The sequence below is a fragment of the Carlito syrichta genome, unplaced genomic scaffold, assembly GCF_000164805.1.
Source record: "Carlito syrichta isolate Samal-C Ts95f unplaced genomic scaffold, Tarsius_syrichta-2.0.1 Scaffold316266, whole genome shotgun sequence".
NCBI classification, from domain to species: domain Eukaryota; kingdom Metazoa; phylum Chordata; class Mammalia; order Primates; family Tarsiidae; genus Carlito; species Carlito syrichta.
In genome coordinates this window covers 58,844-79,473 of record NW_007260362.1, presented here as the reverse complement: position 1 = coordinate 79,473, position 20,630 = coordinate 58,844, and the positions used below count along the sequence as shown (strand labels likewise).

General features: G+C 40.5%; 1 protein-coding gene across 1 annotated transcript in view; it reads right to left on the bottom strand.

The window, feature by feature from the left end:
• LOC103276597 (uncharacterized protein C9orf85) overlaps window positions 1-20,107 on the bottom strand; it is a 99,154-nt gene extending 79,047 nt beyond the window's left edge. Inside the window, exon 1 of the mRNA XM_008074004.2 lies at window positions 19,772-20,107. Coding sequence (XP_008072195.2) covers window positions 19,772-19,873 — 102 coding nt within the window. The 5' untranslated portion in view covers window positions 19,874-20,107. The remainder of the gene's footprint in view (window positions 1-19,771) is intronic.
• Between the last annotated feature and the right edge of the window lie 523 nt (window positions 20,108-20,630).

Sequence of the window (20,630 nt, the reverse complement as noted above, 5' to 3'; positions counted from 1 at the left end):
CGCTCAGTCTTCCAAGTAGCCGGAATACAGGCATGCGCTACCACGCCCGGCTAATTTTTTATTTATTGTAGAGATGAGGTCTCGCTGCCCGGGCGGGTCTTGAACCCGCGGGCTCAGGCAATCCACTCACCTCAGCCTCCCAAAGGCGCGGGATTACAGGCTGAGCCACCGAGCCCGGCTGGCCCCAGAGATTTTTAAAAGTAGTCTGTGCTTTTTAAAATGGATTTTGAAAGCTTTTTTAATTATTAAGGACACAATTTAGCATACTTTAAGAATTCAAGTTCACTTTCTCTTTTGTGTTTTACACTACCTCTCTCAACTGGGCATAGGAAGTAGGATTTCTAATGATGTATCTCATGGTTTAGGTTTTCCTAAAAAGTTTAGCCCTGCTTAGTAAGTAGTCCGCTCATATTTACAAATGAGGTCCTAGATATGCACTATCCAGTTTGGTAGCCACTATCCATATGTGGCTACTAAAACTGAATTAAAATTAAATATAAAATTAAGTTCCTCAGTGGCAGTGGTCACATTTCAAGTACTCAACAGGTATATGTGGCTATTGGCTATCATACTGGATAGCAATGAAATATTTCCATCAATTACATAAAGGTCTATTGACTGCACTGGTAGAGATTAATCAGCAGTAGATATAGATTGGGTTACTAAAGCAGAATTGATCATTAGTATTGCTCTAGCTGGGCACGGTGGTTCATACATATAAACCCCAGCACTTTGGAAGGCGGAGGCAAGAGGGTTGCCTGAGTCCAGGGATTTGAGACCACCTTGGGCAACTTCGTCAGAAGTGGTCTCTACAATAAATTAAAAAATTAGCCAGGTGTGGTGGCAAGCACCTGTAGTTCCAGCTACATGGAAGGCTGAAGTGGAAGGATCACCTGAGCCCATCAGGTTGAGACTATGGTGGCCATGAGCGTGCCACTGCACTCTAGCCTGGAGATAGAGTGAGACTCCTACTAAAAAAAAAAAAAAAGAGAGAGAGAGAGAGAAAAGAGAATTTGTATTGTTCTGGAAGATAATTCAGATATTGACTATATAATCCCTGCCTCGGTTGATAGAATACAGGTAGCATGCTGCTTCCAAGCACAGGGGGGTTTCCTTGTTAGGCTCTAAGACTCAGGTGATCAGGTATACCATGCTGCCTTCATCTTTCATGGTACTTTCCCTCTTCAGAGAGTTGTTCTTCTGACTAAGCACTGTTCTAGAATTTTACTGGAAAAAAAAATTTTAGCCTACAGATTCTTATAGTGTTTAATCGTACCAATCTAATCCTATTTTAAGTTTCTGTAATTTTAAAAATAAAGATATGACTTACGGCTGGGCATGGTGGCTCATGCCTATGATACCAGTACTTTGGGAGGCTGAGGCGGAAGGATTGCTTGAGCCTAGGAGTAGGAGACCAGCCTGGGTAACAGGACCCCTCATCTCTACTAAAAATTTTTTTAAAAAGTTAGCTGGACATGGTGGCACATGCCATAGTCCCGGCTCTTTGGGAGGCTGTGGCACAAAGACCATCTGAGCCCAGAAGGCTGAGGCTGCAGCAAGAGTAAGCCATGGTCTTGCCACTGCACTCTAGCCCCCAGGTGACAAAGTGAGACTCAGACTAAAAAAAAAAGAAGACAAAGAAGAAGAAAGGACTTATCTTACTATTGTTCAACCAATCAATGTATGTTTTGCAAAGGTCTCTACATTCAGATTTATAAAGAAACAGACCTGGCAAAGTGGCTCATGCTTATAATCTCAGCACTTTGGGAGCCCAAGATGGGAGGACTGCTTGAGACCAGGAGTTTGAGACCAGCCTGGGCAATAAACCCAAACTCATCACTACAGAAAATGAAAAATTTAGCCGAACATGTTTGTGGTTCCAGTTACTCAAGAGGCTGAGGTAGGAGGATCTCTTAAGCTCAGGAGTTGAAGTGAGCCATGATTGTGCCACTGCATTCCTGCCTGGGCCAGAGTAAGACCCTGTTCTCAAAAAAAGTAAAAAAATTCCACTGTAATTTTTAATTTTCAATTTCTAATTTAATTTTTTAATTTAAGTCTTTTTTCTTAAATATACTAACAAACGAGTGACGCTGAAATTCTCATATGAAAGTCAAAGAGCTGCCCATGGTTCAATAAAAATCAGTCTATATTCAAGCAACACCATTACATATGTTATGTAAAAGTAATCACTATTCTTTTATATAAATAGATGACAATTACCTCCACATTACTAGTCAAGTTTACAGGCAACACGGTATCATATTACTACAGTGTCTTGTGACAAAGGCTAATGATGGTATTAGTAAGCATTTACATGTATAAGTATATACCATGACCTCAAATATATTACTCAAATTGATGACTTCAGTGACATGAGTAATTTTAAAATCAACAAATTAGTAACCTGGTAAGAGAGTGCTAAGCATTCTATAATATATAAATCTTCAGAGAACAGTAAAGTATTTCAAAAAATCCATAGCAGCAGGACACGGTGGTTCATGCCTGTAATCCTAGCACTTTGGGAGGCAGAGGCAAGAGGACTGCTGGAGGCCAAGGGTTCAAGACCAGTCTGGGCAATTTGGCAAGACCTTCTCTCTACAATAAATCAAAAATTAGCCAGGTGTAGTCACGCATGTCTGTCGTACCGGCTACTTGGAAGGCTGAGGTGAAAAGATCACCTCGCTCTCAGTCATGGCACTCCAGCCTGGGCGACAAAGTGAGACTCCAATATGCATGGCCAAGAGCGTACCACTGCCCTCCAGCCTGGGTGACAGAATGAGACTCTGGACTCAAAAAAAAAAACAAAAAAGAACTACTTAATTTCCATTTTTTCATGCTACCTCAAAGAACTGCTGCTACATAAATAAATAAATAAATAAATAAATATCCCTAACTTAGCTTGGTTTTCACATCCAAGATGCTGTGCATGAGCTAAAATATCAAATGACCTTCAAAACTGGATTTGACTAATACAAAGTTAGAACTGAATTCTACTGCTGATGCACTATCATTTGAAAATTATTTCAGCCTGGTGCAGTGGCTCAAGCCCATAATCCAAGCACTTTGGGAGGTACAGGCAAGAGAATTGCCTGAGTCCAGGGGCTCAAGGCCAGCCTCAGAAACGTGGAGGGACCTTGTCTCTACAATAAAACAAAAAATTAGCTGGGTGTGGTGGCGTGCACCTGCGGTTCCAGCTACTTGGAAGGCTGAGGTGGAAGGAACACCTGAGCCCGGCAGGTCAAGGCTAAGGTAGCAGTGAGCGTGCCAGGGCACTTCAGACTGAGTTACAGAGTAAGACTTAGACTCAAAAAAAAATTTAAAAAAAGATTTCCCATACATAGCTCTATCTCCTATAAGAAGAGATACTTTCTTGCCAGGCACGATGGCGCCTGCCTGTAATCCTAGCACTTTTTTTTTTTTTGAGTTGGAGTCTCACTCTGTCACCCAGACCGGAGTGCAGTGGCCGCTCCCGGCCACCGCAGCCTCTACCTGCTGGGCTCCGGCAATCCTTCCGCCTCAGCCTTCCGAGTAGCTGGAACTAAGGCGCATGCTACCATGCCTGGCTAATTTTTGATTTATTGTAGAGATGAGGTCTCTCCAAATTGCCCAAGCGGGTCTTGAACCCGCGGGCTCAGGCAATCCACTCACCTCAGCCTCCCAAAGCGCTGGGATTACAGGCTGACCCACCAAGCCTGGCTAATCCTAGCACTTTGAAAGGACGAGGCAAGTGAATTGTCTGAGCCCAGGGTTTTGAGACCTGCCTGAGCAACTTGGCGAGACCCTGTCTCTACAATAAATCAAAAAATTAGCCAGCATGGTAGCACGCACCTGTCATTTCAGCTACTTGGAAGGCTGAGGCAGAAGAACTGCCTGAGCCCAGCATGTAGAGGCTGCAGACTATGAGTGTGCCACTGCCCTCCAGCCTGGGCAACAAAGTGAGACTCCCGACTCAAAAAAAAAAAAAAAAAAAGAGATACTTTCTTGTTTATGATATATGACTCTGCAAAAACAAAAACAGAAAATGTGTCATACAACTTAGTTCCAAAAGGATAATTTGAATAATTACATTAAATTTAGGATGTAATCCCATCTCTTCCAACTAAAAATAAACCTGATGAAATATCAAAGAAAATTTTCACCATAAAGTTCTAAAAATGTCATTCAACCTCATGAATAAGCAGATAAATTGGAAAAGACTTAGTAGTGAGTTTGAGATAATCAGCTCCAAACCTATGGGAAAGTCCAAGTTTACCCTTGATGTTTTTAGAAGTCAAAAATCCTATAGATACAAAAATTAATCACTGTTGGAAAATCAAATCATACTGATTTCTTTCAGCCAAGAGAAGGATTATCTGAAGTTGTATTGTACATTTAAACAGTTAGAATGATCTGTCAGGATGCTTTTTCACATCTATCAGTACTATTTCTGGAAAGAGAGGCTGGGCATCTGGGTTCCTGTATCTGTCCTCAAAAGCTGTGACTTAAAGCTTATTTTAAAATACTTCATATTTCTCAGGATAGCAGTTATATTTGAGAAAAAGAGATAGTATTCACTAGGAGAGGGTGGTGACATTCTCTAGATCTGTGTTCATTGTGTGAAAATTCACTGAACTGTATTATGATCTATACACTTTTCTACTTGCTTGTCTGTTTACTAAATGAAAATGCTCCATATTTACCTTTTTTCCACTTTTTTTTTTGCAAAACAACATTTTATAACACTTTGAAATGGGTTAAAATTAGCTACCAGACAGATTTCTGAATGAAGACTTCATTTTGTATTCATTGTTGCCATTGCTTAGTACGTAATAAGGGCTAAGGGGCTCGATAAAGACAGGTGAATTAACACAGTCCACTGACCAGTAATCAAATGTCAATAAGAACTACTTAATTTCGGCCAGGCTTGGTGGCTCAGCCTGTAATCCCAGGACTTTGGGAGGCCGAGATGAGTGGATTGCCTGAGCCTGCAGGTTTGAGACCCACCTGGGCAACTTGGCGAGATCTCATCTCTACAATAAATCAAAAATTAGCTAGGTGTGGTAGCACGCGCCTGTAGTTCCAGCTACTTGGAAGGTTGAAGCAGAAGGACTGCCGGAGCCCGGAGCCCAGCAGGTCGAGGCTGCGGTGGCCTGGAGTGTGCCACTGCACTCCAGCCTGGGTGACAGAATGAGACTCCGGACTCAAAAAATAAAAAATTTAAAAAACTACTTAATTTCCAGTTTTTCATGCTACCTCATAGAACTGCTGCTACAAAATACATATTATATACCATGAATAGTTAAAAAACATGCTTCAGTCCCTGTCTTTGGGTAATGGATAGTATTTGAGTATGTGTGTGAGAAAGAGAAAGAAGCCAAGATATATACACTAATAACTAATATGGCATGTACTAGATGTATGGTGAGGGCAATAAATGCCAAAGGAAGGAGACAGAGATTCCAGCCAGGACTAACCAGGAAAGGCATAACTAAGGGAGTAGCATGTGGGCATGGTGAACATCTTAGTAAGATCAAGGACTAACACTTACAAAATGCTTAACAATACAAGTCAGGTACCATGTGAGCATTTCATAAACCTCAAACAGCCCTAACAATATAGGTGAACCTACTAAAACCTTGAGAGATTAAATTATTTAGCCAATATCTCACATAGCCAGTAAATAGCAGAGAATCTGACCTAAATATTATTACTCCAAGATATATATATATATATATATATATATATATATATATATATATTTTTTTTTTTTTTTTTTTTTTTGAGTTGGGAGTCTCACTCTGTCACCCAGACTGGAGTGCAGTGGCCGCTCCCAGCCACTGCAGCCTCGACCTGCTGGGCTCTGGCAATCCTTCCACCTCAGCCTTCCTTCCAAGTAGCTGGAACTATAGGTGCGCGCAACCACACCCGGCTAATTTTTTAAAAAATTTATTTATTGTAGAGATGAGGTCTCACCAAGTTGCCCAGGTGGGTCTCGGACCCTCAGGCTCAGGCCATCCACTCACCTCAGCCTCCCAAAGCGCGGGATTACAGGCTGAGCCATCGAGCCCAGCTAGATCAAGATCTTTTTACCACACCACACTACCACTGTATACATGGTCTTGAACAAGAGCTTAATACTTTTGGCCAAAAAATCCAAAAACTCACATCTGAAATCTGACAAAAACTGACAGGGACTCTTTTCTACCAATACAAACACTTCAAAATGTTTCTATTCTTCAAAGTAATATGACCAAAACTCAAACAAAACTGGCCACATTTCTATTTAAAAGAATGATGGCCTAAACTGACAGCACTGAATTTTAATTCACAGTTTAAGATCAATCCATTTAGCTATGCTTTTTGATAAGGGCTTCCTTGTCAAGTACAGTCTTCTAGCTAGAGAGTCTATTATATATGAGAGTTGCACTCTTGTGCTTTTGCTTCCACATAATATGTTCATTTTGGCAATACACATAAATACCTGCTTAGAAGCTTGTTTTGGAATAATCACTGGGAAAAACAACTTCACAGACTTATTCTTGCCCTCTCCTTTCTAAAAGGATCTTTATTTATCCACTCAAACATCACTGAGGAACCTTCAGTGGGTCAGGAATTTTTCCCTCAAAAATGAATTAGAGATAAGTCCCATTTTCAAAAGATTGCCTAGTGTAACAATTTTACTGATCCTTTTTAGTTTTGTTTTCAAAAGAAACTCATTCAACTTCCTGACCCACCACCTTCAAGCTCATAAGCCCATTCTTCTGATTCGACTAAACTTCTCCTTGACCCTCTCGCTCACCCTCAAACTCTACTACTATTCGAGAAAAACGTTTTACCAGTTTTTTTTTCCCTCCCTTTATTTCTGAACTTTTATGGCACTACTCTTGTCACAGTTTCTAACACACTGTTTTTTATAACTATTTATTTAATTAATTCAGTCACCAATAACTTATCCTATGGCCAACCCCTAGTCTAGGTTTGAAGAAAATCCTTGCCTTCATGGATATTACATTCTAAGGTGAGCTACAAATAAAACAAATAAACAATATGTCAGAAAGTAATGAGAAGGCTATGAAAAATAAAATAATGTAATAGTTCATAGTTTTGCTGATGATGGAAACATAGAATATGAGAAAAGGTCATGTGTCAAAGATGAATCTTATATTTTTGGTTCAGAAACTGGCTGAATAGTGGGGTCATTTATGGAGTTAGGGAACACTGTAGGACGACAAGATTTAAGAGAAAAAAAGGAAAAGTTCTTTCTTTGCCAATGTTATGCTTGAGATACCTTTTAGAAATCCAAGGACAGAGGTCAAGTAGGTAGATATACAACTCTGCAGCTCAGGAGAGAGTTTGACCTGGAGTTCAAGATCTGGAAGTCATAAGCATAAAGATAAAGCCATGGACTCAGCTGATTGAAGAAATTATTTCAAGACAGTGTTTGAGAGACAAATGCTGCTGAGTGACTAAGATGAGGACTGAGCATTTTTTTTTAATAGACTTTATTTTTTAGAACAGTTTTAGGTTCACAGCAAAACTGAGAGGAAGGTACAGAGATTTTTTCATATAGCCCTGGCCCCCAACATGCATAGCTTCCCCCATTATCAACACACACCACCAGAGTGGCACAGTTGCCACTATTGATGAACCTACATGGACAAATTGATAGCATTCAAAAGATCCAAATATTAACAACCAAGGATTTCACAACAGAGATCAATCACCTTGGCAAGAGAATTTTTAGCAGAATGATGGGTATAAAAATTATTTCAACAGGGATGGAAACAATGAGAGGTAAACTCGAGAACCAGAAGCTGTTCTAAAAAAAAGAAGAAAGATTGGGTGGCAGCTAGAAAAGAATATGTTTCATCTAAGGAGTGTTTTAAAATTGCAATTATCAGGGCAACCCCTTCGGGTCTCCTCCTGCTGTGGGAGATTTTCTGTCCTCAATAAATCCTGTTTTTTCACTTAAAAAATAAATAAGCAAAATAAAACTGTAATAATCCACTAGACGTGGAAAGATTGATTGATGCAAGACAGCACGGACGACTAAGGAGTTTTATACTATTAAGACCTTAAGAAGCCACAAGAGACTAAACGTCAGGGTGCAGGTACAGGAGCTAGCTTTAGGAAGAGACAGGCAATCCATCTATTGTAATAGTAAAATATGATTAATGGGTCCAGATGTAGGTAGTTTGGTTGGCAGTGGAGTAACAAAAAGCTGTATCTAAGCAGGACTGGGATTCTGTCAGGTGAGTACCACAAAGGGAAAGGACAAGGGGGTTGAGTTATTTGTCAAAGAACAGTTATATTGGAGGAACCTGAACTCCAAACTAGATGAGAGGAATAAGAACATGAATGAGGTACAGCGAAAAGTAGAAGGGTTGATAGACAGAACCCAGTGGGGTAATATATATAATATAAATTTGAGGGATAAGGAAACCAGATAAGTAGATGGCGGTCAGTTTTTGCTTGTTTAAGTTTATAAGTAGAGCAGTTAGCAGCAGTGAGAAGGTTTAGGGTCTGACTGACCACAAGGGCAGACTTCTGAAGTGGGCAGTATAAAAGCTGGGTGGTCAGCTGTTAGATAGAATATCCATGTTTATGTAGCAATTACTAAGTATGAAGACAGGAACTGCAGAGAACATTGAGCCAGATGTTTAATGAGGGGGTATAAGGAGGAGGCGTAACTAAAAGGCAAGCACAGACCCGAAGAGTAAAATAGTCTGATGGCATGTATTTCAGAAGAGCTAGAGTTTTTGAGTGAGGAGAAATGGACTAATGCAGCAAATGGGAGAAAGGGTTCTACATGCAGAAAGGAGGTGAAAATGTGGAGTGAAAACACATAATTACTTAAAAGGATTACAGGAATACAGTACTTGCGGAAATAGGTGGGGCAGGAAATTTTATTTTCAATGCTATGTCTCTAATTACAAAAGACTACAAATTCCAGAAGGTAAAGTGGAAAGGTCGAAGAGGGGGCATAGAGAGGTTAGAATGTTACATCAGGTAAAAATGCATACAAAGACAAATGGAGCCAGGCCCAGAGGCTCACACCTGTTAAGTCCAGCACTTTGGGAGGAGGAGGTAAGAGGATTGCCTGAGCCCAAGGGTTTGAGATCAGCCTGGACAACTTGGAGACACCTCGTTTCTATAAAAAATTTCTTAAAAAATAGCCGGGTGTGGTGGCATCTGCCTGCAGTTCCAGCTACTTGGAAGGCTGAGGTGGAAGGATTGCCTGAGCCCAGTAGGTTGAGACTGTGGTAGCCGTGAGTGTGCCACTGCACTCCAGCCTGGACAACAAAGTGATACTCCAACTCAAAAAAAAAAAAAAAAAGACAAATGGAGATAAAATTTCCCAGTAATGATGGCTGACCTGGGAAGCTCAGACACTGAAAAACCAACCAAATAAATAACAAATGTCCCTTATAAGATGCATGACAATAGCTCAGCATCTTTCCAATAAATCTCTGTTCTGCTTAAGTTAGCAACTAAATGGACAGTGCCTTGCACACATGGGACAAATTCAGAAAAGGAAAGTTTAATTCATTCAATACATTGAAGTGCTATTAGGCCTAAAGTGATAAGGAAAATCTAAGAAAGGAATCTGAGGTAAGTTAGCTATTTCTTTATTCCCCTTTTCATTTCATTTCTTCCTTTCACTTTAGTCAATGGTGAGAAAAAAAGCACCAATTGAGGATGAAGTGAGCTGGCAGCAGGGGTGTTCTAAGGACAAGCAGGAGTCATTGTACACCTGCCTGTGACCTCACAATAACACTTCTGCAGGTGTGGAGAGTCCTAAGGTTTAAAATAACAAATGTCACAGCCTGAGGCTCTTTGTTCAACTGTGTCACTCCCTACTACAGTGTTTCTCTAAAAGGAAAATGGTCCATTTGGGGGAGAAGTCAGATGAATTATGACTTGTCTCTCTGGTGAATGAATTTACCTGGTTGAGGAATTCTGAGACTACTTTGTTTCTAACAGTATAGTATTTAACTTTATATACAAATGAGTGTTGACAATACAACTATAAAATTTCATCCTATCTCTATAAAAATTTTTTGAAATAGCTGGGTATGGTGGCATGTACTTGTAGTCCTAGCTACTCAGGAGGCTGAGAAGGGATGATCACCTGAGCCCAGGAGTTCAAGGTTGAAGTGCTCTATGATCGTGCCACTGTACTACATCCTGGGCAACAGAGCAAGACCTCGACTCCTTTGGATGAAACTCTCCCAAACCGAGTTTTTCCTCTGCTCTCACATAACAATCATCAACCCAGAGGAAGGCTTCTGTGACCAAATGTGGAGACATCAACTGGGTATCCCTCCAATTAAATTCCAACACTATCTACCTGGAGATACTGCCAGATCCCACAGGATGAGGGCTCAGTCCCATAATACTGCCTCCACACAACAGTTGTAAGTCCAGGTCTCCAGAATTTGACTGATCAGCTTCAAGTTGTGGTTCCTATGACCCCCACTTTGGGCTCAATTAATTTGTGGGAGGGGTGCACAGAACTCAGGGAAACATGTTTACCGGTTCATTATAAAGGATATCACAAAGGATACAGATAAAGGATGTATAGGGTAAGGTATGGGGAAAAGAGAATGGAGCTTCCATTCCTTCTTTAGGGGCACCAGCTCTCTGAACTCAATTCTCTTGGTTTTTTATGGAAGCTTTATGATGTCAGCATTCCTAGTCCAGACTCTCTGAGAAGGGTCCCACAATCATAAGTTGAGGGAGAGGGGGGAAGATTAGAGTCCTGCCTTGGGACAGGCATAAGCAGGGCAGAAGGTAGAAGAGATTTTGTTTTCTGAGGCCTGACCCTGAGGCCTAACACACTCAATGTAGTAAAGATTGTAACAAGGGCTGTGGGAGTTGTGAACCACCAACCATGGGTGAAAGTCATTTTATGTAGCGTAGCACCATGTGGGCTCAAAAAGAAAAAATATTCATAATTAATCCAACAGTAAGTATAGTACTATCCCCTAACAATAGAGATCAAATCAAGACAAATTCATTTCAGTTGTCATTCATTATACATAAAATGAAATGTATAAGATATATGATTAATGCAGAAAGATAATTGCATTGTAGCAGGCCTCAACATTAAGAAATATGCAGAATTGTTTTATTGGCTCCAAGTGGAAGCAACTTGGGAATGTAAGTATATGAAATATCCTTAAGCATGGATGAAATAATTTTGTGTGAAAGGGAGGAGAAAAAATAAAAGGTAAATAATACTATAGAAAACAATACTTCAAAACACTGACAAAAAGCACAAAGGAAAAGTAGAGTTTCAATAGCATTATGACTTTTAAGAGATATAATAGTCTTATGTATGTCATAATAGTCAGCACACCATAAAGTAAGTTACCCTGTCAACTGAAAAAATATGTTGAATTTAAAACAAATCAACGGGGGAGGGAATACATTTACTATAAACTCATTTAATGCACAGCACTGGGAAACATATCAAATTACATTTTCCAATTTGGAAAAAGATCAAAGAGAATAATCTTTATAACACTAGAATAATCTCTCGAATGCCAGAGATGGCCACATTGATACTACACTGGATCCTATATATGCTTAGTGGTTACCGACTTAACAGCTACTCTTACACCTGTTGATTGAGAAATAATATTTATTTCCATGACCGGCACTTCACCATTCACACTGACATTACTCACACCAGGAATTATGTGAACCAATCTGGGACTGTACCTTAAATCTCAGCATCTGTGTGTGGGCTAAGGAAGATAAGACAAAGATCCTGTAGCATCTAATTCTGAAAGGTAGGAACCCAAGAATCTCAGATAGAAGAACTTGGTAAAATAATCCTAGCAGTATTGCAGTCATAGTCCTAGCCTTGTCATGTATTGCTGAGCCTTTCTGCTGACCAGCCTATTCTTTCACCTCTTAATCATTAGCAAGAAGTAAAACTGGCCTCCCAGGGTTAGGACTTGGTAATTATTTCTAGTCCCTTAAGCATGTCTAGTCCTAATTGTTCTTCTAAGCATCTATGTTTCTGGCAATGATACACTGATACCAGTCTTCTGTAACCAGTCTCCAGTCCACCACCTGGAATTAGGAAATACTGGCGCTTGGGGATGTTGAGAAACAAGACTTATGTGACTTCTGTTATCTATATCAAAGAATACAACCTCCAGACTTTTCCCTTAGCCCAAAAGAGCCTTAAGTATACCCAGCCTCTCAGCCATCGAGGCCACACTCAAACTGAGTACTGGCCCCTTTCTATCTTTGGAAAGTGGATAGTAAACTTTGCTTCCTTCTCCTCTGTAATTCTTTGCATTTTTCATGTGGTAACTGCCCATCTTTCCTCAGTTTACCCTTTCTTTTTTTTTTTTTTTGAGTCACACTCTGTCACCCAGACTGGAGTGCAGTAGCCACTCCCGGCCACCGCAGCCTCGACCTGCTGGGCTCCGGCGATCCTTCCACCTCAGCCTTCCAAGTAGCTGGAACTACAGGCGCGTGCTACCACGCCTGGCTAATTTTTGATTTATTGTAGAGATGAGGTCTTGCCAAGTTGCCCAAGCGGGTCTCGAACCTGTGAGCTCAGGCAATTCACTCACCTCAGCATCCCAAAGCACTGGGATTACATACAGACTGAGCCACAGAGCCCCACTAGTTTACGCTTTCAAGTTTCAAGCAACTTTAATGACAAGAGCCTCACCAATAGCACAGTGAGGTATTTCCATACAAAGTTTATTCATTCATTTTTACATCATAACCAAATAAATTAGGATTATTACTTTATCCTGGAATGAAATTAGAAAAAAAATCAGTATCAAGGTCTAATAACTTACACTCAAAATTCACTCTGTAATGACCATCTGTACACAACAGATATAAGCTCAAGTGTCATGACTTGAGTTTGTAGATAAAGGCTTACAAAAAGGAAGATTTTTTTTTTTCCTGAGTTGGAGTCTCTGTTGCCCAGGCTGGAGTGGAGTGGCAAGTTCACGGCCACCGCAGCCTCAACCAGCTGGGCTCATGAGATCCTTCCCTCAGCCTTCCAAGAAGCTAGAACTACAGGCACGTGCTACCATATCCCGCTAATTTTGTAGTTTATTGTAAATATGAGGTCTTACCAAGTTGCCCAGGCAATCCTCTCACCTCGGTCTCCCAAAGTGCTAGGACTATAGGTGTGAGCCACCACGCCTGGCAAAAAAAGGGAGAAGATTAAAAGGCAATTATTAAAACTATTGTGACTTGTGGCTAGCTAAGATATTTAGAATGTCAATCTGTTTTTGTTTTATTTCTGGAGCATAGTTTTCTTTCTTTTTTTTAAAAACACCCACTGAGGTATTATCCTGCAACTTTCTAAAAACAAAATGCAAACAAACAATAACAGAACTTCACATCTAAGTGTTAATCACACCCTTGGCTGAAATACCTACTTTTAACTGAGGTAAATTACATTAATTATACAATTGTCACTCACAGGCCTTAAATGTACAACTCAATTAGTTTTAATACATGCATTCCATCATTGCTTCCACCTCAAAGTTTCCTTGTGCTCCTTCTAGTCAATTCCCCTATTACCCAAAGCAACCACAGTTCTGATTTTCATAGATGAAGTTATACACTATGATCTTTTGTATCTGGCTTATTTCCTTCCACATAATATTTCCGGGATTCATTCACACTGTTTTCATGTATCAGTAGTTCATATTTTAAAATAGCAGAGTAGTTTCCATTGTATGTATCTGCTTATATATTCTCCTGTTGATATTCAGGAGTTTTCCCTTTTTTTGGCTACTGTGAATAAAGGTATTTGTAAACACAGAATCCTGTTCTGGTGTATAAATGTAAACATACCTAACCATAACTGAAGATAGCTTTCTGCCTAAATCAGGAACTAAGAGACCAGACTGAATTAGCATCTGCTTTCACATTAAGCGAGCAAAAGGAGCCTCTGCTACAGAATCCTAGCTGATGAGATGAGATGAGATACCTACCCCAAGAAGCCCACTTCTGTGGCACACCTCTTGAGATGACTCTCCCTAGAACATTTCAAACAGGCAGTGTTAAGAAGCAGTGGCAATAAAGCTCACTGACCTCTGTTGACCCTAATCTGGTATCACGTTGCTTCTATCACACACATACAGTATTTAAAAAAAAAATAATCACACATACACAATGGAGGGCTTTTGATTTACCAGTACTTTGAGGTGTCCTCACATAGACCCCACCCAATGGATAGCCAGGTACTAATTATGTAATTTTGGGCAAATCATTCACTTATAAGCACTAATTTCCCAATATGCAAACTAGGATAATTATAGTATCTTAGGGCCATTTTAAAGATGAAATTACATCATGTATATCAAGTATACATAGTGCCTAACTTACTTAAGTACACAAATACTAGCTGTAACAAGTTGAGTATCCCTACTCCAAAAAATCCAAAGCCCGAAACTTTTTAAACATCTATACAATGCTCACAGGAAATGCTCTTGAGCATTTCTAATTCCAGATTAGGGATGCTGAACCAGCAAAGCATAAATATTCAAAATTCGAAAAATCTGAAATCCAAAATGATGCCAGGAGGAGTGCGGCACAAACTCATGGTTTTTGATTCACACCTGAAATAATTTTTCAGAGAGGCCAGTAAAGTTTTAAAACAAAGTTTATTAGCAAGAAAAATAAAGGAAAGAAAGGACACATCAAAATGTTGTATCAGAAAGGACGGGCATGGGCAAAACTCTAGAAAAACAAAGACTACACTTTTGGTCTTAAATAAAGAGGGTGGGACATAGATAAATGCCACTCCAGAGAGATTAACATCTCTCCACTTCTGATGGCAGGATTGGTGGTCTTTTCCAAAACACATTGTCTTTTGCAGGAGACCTGCCAGATGTTTTCAATTCATAAGTTAATGAACTGAAAGTTGGTCTTATTAACATTTCTATTGCTTTGGTCAGTTAAGGGGTGGTATTCGAACTGAAAGATTTTTGGTGATTATTATGCTAAACCATGAATTGAAAGGTTGAGCTGCTGTATTCTTACATCTGATAGGGTTCTTTTGACTTGGGGTTGGGATAGGATGCCAGCTTGGCCTGCTGCAAAATGTAATTTAAAAAAAAGTCTGAACACTTCCTAAAACTTGCCTATGGAAAACATATCTAAGACTAACTTGTGTTAGCTACCCTGCCTCACGAAAAACTTCTGGTCCCATGCATTTCAGATAATTACAACCTGTAATCATGAAACTGCATTTCCAAAACTATTCAGAGTATAGCCAAACTTTTATTTTTTATCTTCATATCAAGGCAAAGACCAGAGTTTTCCAAAATGAGTGTGTTCCACAATAAACTAGTTCAGTAATTATTATTATGTAAACCAAAGAGCCCTTTAGCCAAACAAATTTTGGCTAGATAATGGAAACCAAAAATAAAATCCTAAGCCCCCCAACTGACTGAACGTACCCCTTTCGGGCCAAGGGAAAATGATAAAGTGAACTCTGGCCATGATGGGAAGGGAGGTTGGACAAGCCTCATTATGACCCCCTCTAGTTTAAGGTTTAGGCACAAGTGACCAGCATTAAAATTTAAAAAGATCGTCACAAATCAGACACCCCAGCAACAAGACACCAAATTCCAAACTAACTCCAGTACAGCATCACCTGACAGCAGGTTCTAAAGGAAATCAAAGTATTTTACCCCAAAGATGTATTTCTTGTACATATTTTGAAATGGCCCCGGAAAGCCTACTCATGTGGGGGAAATTTGCACCTGCAGAAAATCTCTTTCCTTTTCTAAGGTCTTCCCGGGATCTAGGAAAGATTAACTAAGATTCTGACACCTTTTAAGTATCGGAAAAGAGACATTTACCATCTATTCTCTCTGAAACCTGCTACTTAGAGCCTTCATCAACATAACAAGAACCTTGGCTTTCACAATCTCCCACATCTTAACTCAAGCATTTCTTTCTACTGACTTCAGACTCTTTAGACAAAGCTTAACTCTTTCAGCCAATTGTCATTCAGAAATTTCTTGAATCCACTTATAACCTAAAAGGCCCGGCTGTTCAAGATGTCTTGCCTTTCCAGATCAAACGAATGTATACCTTACATTGTACTGATTTATGTCTGTCAATTCTATCTCTCCAAAATGTATAAAAGTTGTAACCCAACCACCTCAAGTATACATTCTCAGGATCTCTTGAGACAGTACCCTAGCCCATGGTTACGCATATTAAACTCAGAATAAATCTCTTTATGTATTTTATAGAGTTTGGCTTCTTCACCAACTTAATTTTTTAAACTACAAAGCATTCCTTTAAAATGTAATCTACACTATGACCCTGCAAAAAGTGAGATCTAGTACACAGTCTTTACAAAGTGATCTGACCATGAAATTTACTCCTGCCCTATCAGAAAGATCACATGATCCTGGTAAAAAGAATGCTGACTATACACATAAAACAACTAGCATCCTCAGGAGGATGACGTATGATCTTCCCATTTTACCTGTTTAAATGCTGCTCATCCTTCAGACTTCAGGGGTGCCTTCCTTAACCCTCCCATCTTAATCAAGACTTCCTGTTAGATGCTCTCAGGGTTTCCTAGACTTTTCTTTCGTAGCTTTTAATGCTGTTGGTATTAACATACTTGAAAGACATTTAATTAATGCCACTTCTCCTGCCAAACTGAAAGCTTCAATTAAAGCTGTGACTGTGTATTTTGTTCAACCCCATACCTGGCACAATATCTGGTGCCAGATGTGGAATAAACATGTGGACACAAGGATTTCACAGCAGCCTTTTTGGCATAATGAAAAGCTGAAAATAACTCAAATGTTTATTAGGAAAGTAATTGAATAAGTTACTCTACATTTATATTATACAGTCATTAAAAAGAATGAGCTTAATTAATCTCTATGTTGTGACATACCAAATTTGCTAAATGAGAAAAATGTTATTTATTATATATGCACTGTTATACATAGATGTCTAGAAATGTGCACATAAAATTGTTAATTGACTACATCTAAACAGAACTAAAACTGAGAATGGAGACTTTCACATTTATACGGTATTTCTATATTCAACAAGTATGCATTTCTGTTCTAATTAATTCTTAGGCTTTGATTAACTGCAGGTTCACATAAACTGTCACAAGCTCTGTTCTTAGTCTGTATACTCTGTTCTTCTGTTTTTAGTTTCTAATTCTTAAAAAATATATTTGTAATAATCCCTGCAATCCTGAGAGGGCTCACAAGAGATAGTATTAACCTAGTAACAACTATAAAAAAGCTATAAACTGTCTGACATCACAAAGCAATATAAATTACAGAACTAGAGCTAAAATACGGCTCATTTCTCTTAGACCAATGATCTTTTCATTACACATCTCCTGTAAAGGAAACAAGGCTACCTTGACAGAATCAACATTTCAGTATCAAAGTATTAGAAACAAATGCAAATCTATTCCCACCATCCACTCCTTTCAATTCCTGTAAGTCATGTGAGGGCACTGATGACCAATAGCCAGGAGGTTTCTTTTAAATAACCACAAAGAAGGGGAGGTTACAAAATCCTAAAGCATGCTCCTTCACTGCTAGGCAATGCCCTCATATTGTGCTGAAACTTATCTTCATTACCTTGACACCTTGGTCCAAGTTTGGCCATTTGGAATGCCACAAAACACGTTTCTCTCCTTTTCTAGAATATATTCAAGTATATGAAGACAGTTATCACCTGAGTTCTTTTGAAAATGGGTGTTTACCTAGATAAACTTCAGTATAACTTCTGTCATTATCCAGCTTCTAATTGCAGTGAAGTCCTAACAAACTTGGCAGAGGACGAAAAGAGAAACCATAAAGCAGAATCCCTACCAAGTACTTGTATTTATTACCACAGTCCTGTAGGAGGAATTACAGAGGACTGTGCATTTCTTAGCACTCCTTTTTTAGATATCACCAAATCAAACAGCCTTCCAGTGAAAAGAATAGGCACGAAGATGAGGTCAGATGCTTCTGACAAAGGCTTGGCTTTAAACGGCTGATTCAAGAAATGTACTATGATCATGGCCAATTATTAATCATCCATAGACAGATGAACCATCAACCTAATTTTTCCTCAGTAAAATATTTCTTGCTGTTTTTGTCAGAACTTCAATAACAAAATGCCTGGTGGTTCTTCCAATTGACAAATGAGACTTCACAACTTATGTGAAAGAAATTGAAAAGTAATAAAATGAAACCTAATGACTAAACCTGAGACCTATGAAAACACTGAAGACCAGAATGACATAAGTATTACATAATACCAAGAAACCGCACAAAGAAAAGTACAAGGCCGATTGCAGTGGCTCCTGCCTGTAATCCCAGCACTTTGGGAGGCCAAGGCAAGAGGATCGCTCGAGTCCAGGGGTTTGAGACCAGCCAGGGCAACACAGGGAAACCCCATCTCTACAAAAAAAATCAAAACACTAAGTCAGGTGTAGAGTTGTGTGTGCCTGTAGTCCCAGGTGTTCCAGAGGCGATAGTGAACAGATTGTCTAAGCTGTGATCATCCCACTGCACCCCAGCCTGGGAGATAGAGTGGCTGGGGTGCAGTGCAAGAAGTATAGGAATAGCTATACCACAATTAAATACTTAGTAAAACTGCTTTCTATGAAAACAGATAAAAAAAACCAGAATCAAATGTCTGTGTAAAATCTTAGAACAAAAATACATAAGATACAAAACATCTATTTGGAACAGTGCAGCTTTTTATTCTGGTTTACCTATTGATAATAGGAACAAACTTGGGAAAGTCTTCCCAAATGTTGTTCCAGGTTTTCTTTCTGAAAATTCTCTCAACATAAATAGAGAAAAAGAGAGGCGCATCCAATTTGAAATAGTCTTTGTTATTTTCCCTACAGAACTGTCTTACCCTTCATTAACATTTATCACAATTTGAAGTGTGTATCGTTCTTATTGTCCATTATCACCCCACAACTATAAGCTCTGTGAAGGCAGAGTCAACTCTTTCGAATACATGATATGTATGCAAATATTTGAACTCCAGTTTATGTGAATATCTGGTTTATCTGACGTGCTGCAGGCCTCCAGTATGCCCTTGTCAATTATCTCCTCTCTATACAGATATGGGGGCAGAGAGAGATATCCGCAGCAAATTAGTAGTTACAAACAACCCAAGCCTTCGGGCTATCTAGACAATCTGAATTTTCTTCCAGTTTACAGTCATCCTGCTAACAAAGTAAGTATCTTACATACAGCAAAACAAGCATTTTTACATTAACCAAATAATTTGGCGATCTTCAAAACAATTTTACATAACAGACAGAAATTCCCATTATGTTGGTGAGGGCACTGAGACTAAGAGCGCTTAATAGCTTACATTTTCTCTACAAACCTAAGGGCTTGGGATTCTCCAAGAATAGTGGTTGCATACACTTGGTGTAAAATTAGAAAGAGACACTCGCGCCATAAACCTCGTTTTCCTACTGCGAATATGTGATCCAGGTGGAAGCGTTCAATGACTCCATATGCCCATTTGCACCTTAGGTTCAGGGTGCAGTTATTCAGTGTGCGATCAGGTAAGCGTGTTGACCATCAAACATATTTGCCGGGAGATTACATATCCAGGTCAAAGAAAGAGCGTGAGAATCGTATTTTGGAAAGAGTTGCAAGGCAGCCAAGACTAACTCTGGGCTGCGGTCCACACTCGCCCTCTCCGACTCCTCTCATTTCCTCCCTCCCCGGTGCAATGAACCACTCCTTCCTGGAGCCAGACAGCGTAATAGGCAGGTTCCTACCTTAGTCTGAACACTCTTATCAAACTTGTCATTTCTGAAGCTAAATGTGTTCTGGTGCTTCTGAGGCCTGGAACGAGACACGTTGCCCTTCTGGGAGCTCATCGACGAAACCACAACCGCCCCGTCCGGGGGGCAGGGACAAGGACGCAGGGAAGACGAACCGGCTACCCACAGGTGTTGACGCTTCAGTCAATGACCCGGAAGGAACTTACCCAGCTTTTCCGCCCCTGCCTCCGGTCAGCCCACGTGATCCCCCGGGAGGTCAGAGCGCATCCTCCTGCCCTCTCTGCTCTTCCACCGGGTTACGTCGCAGCGTCCAGCCTCGACCCCTCCCCCTCCACATACCCCCTTTCCCAACCCCGGCAAGCAAGTCCCGCTTTCTTCGAAATAAGAATTCCCCCATTGGTCCAAACGTGGCAGTCCATCAAGGCGAGGGACAGGGAGCCTTGGCTCCTAGTGGCTCTTCTTTTCCGCAATCCCCGCCTCCTGCCGCGTCAGCTCAGCCTCTCCTGAAGCCCGAAGCGCCACCAACTCTGTGGAGCGGCTTGTGATTGGTGGAAGTGGAACGAGCTGGGCTCCGTCCCGCCCCCCGCCCGCTCGCAGTCTGGAGCCCGGGTCAGCTTTGGCACCTTCCTCCAGTCAGTGGCCAACTCCTGGCTCGGCGAGGACTCCGCTCGCCCCCTCGGTTCCCCCTCCAGTCTCCCTCCCGCTGCGGCAGCGGGCCCCGCGCCTGGCCGGCTGAGGCGGACCCAAGGAAGGAGGGTGCCAGAGAGAAAAGACCTGACTGGGTCTGGGTGGTGTCTGCGGTGCCAGCGAGGGAGGCGGCGGCTGCGACCACGGCCGCGCGGGACGAGAGGCC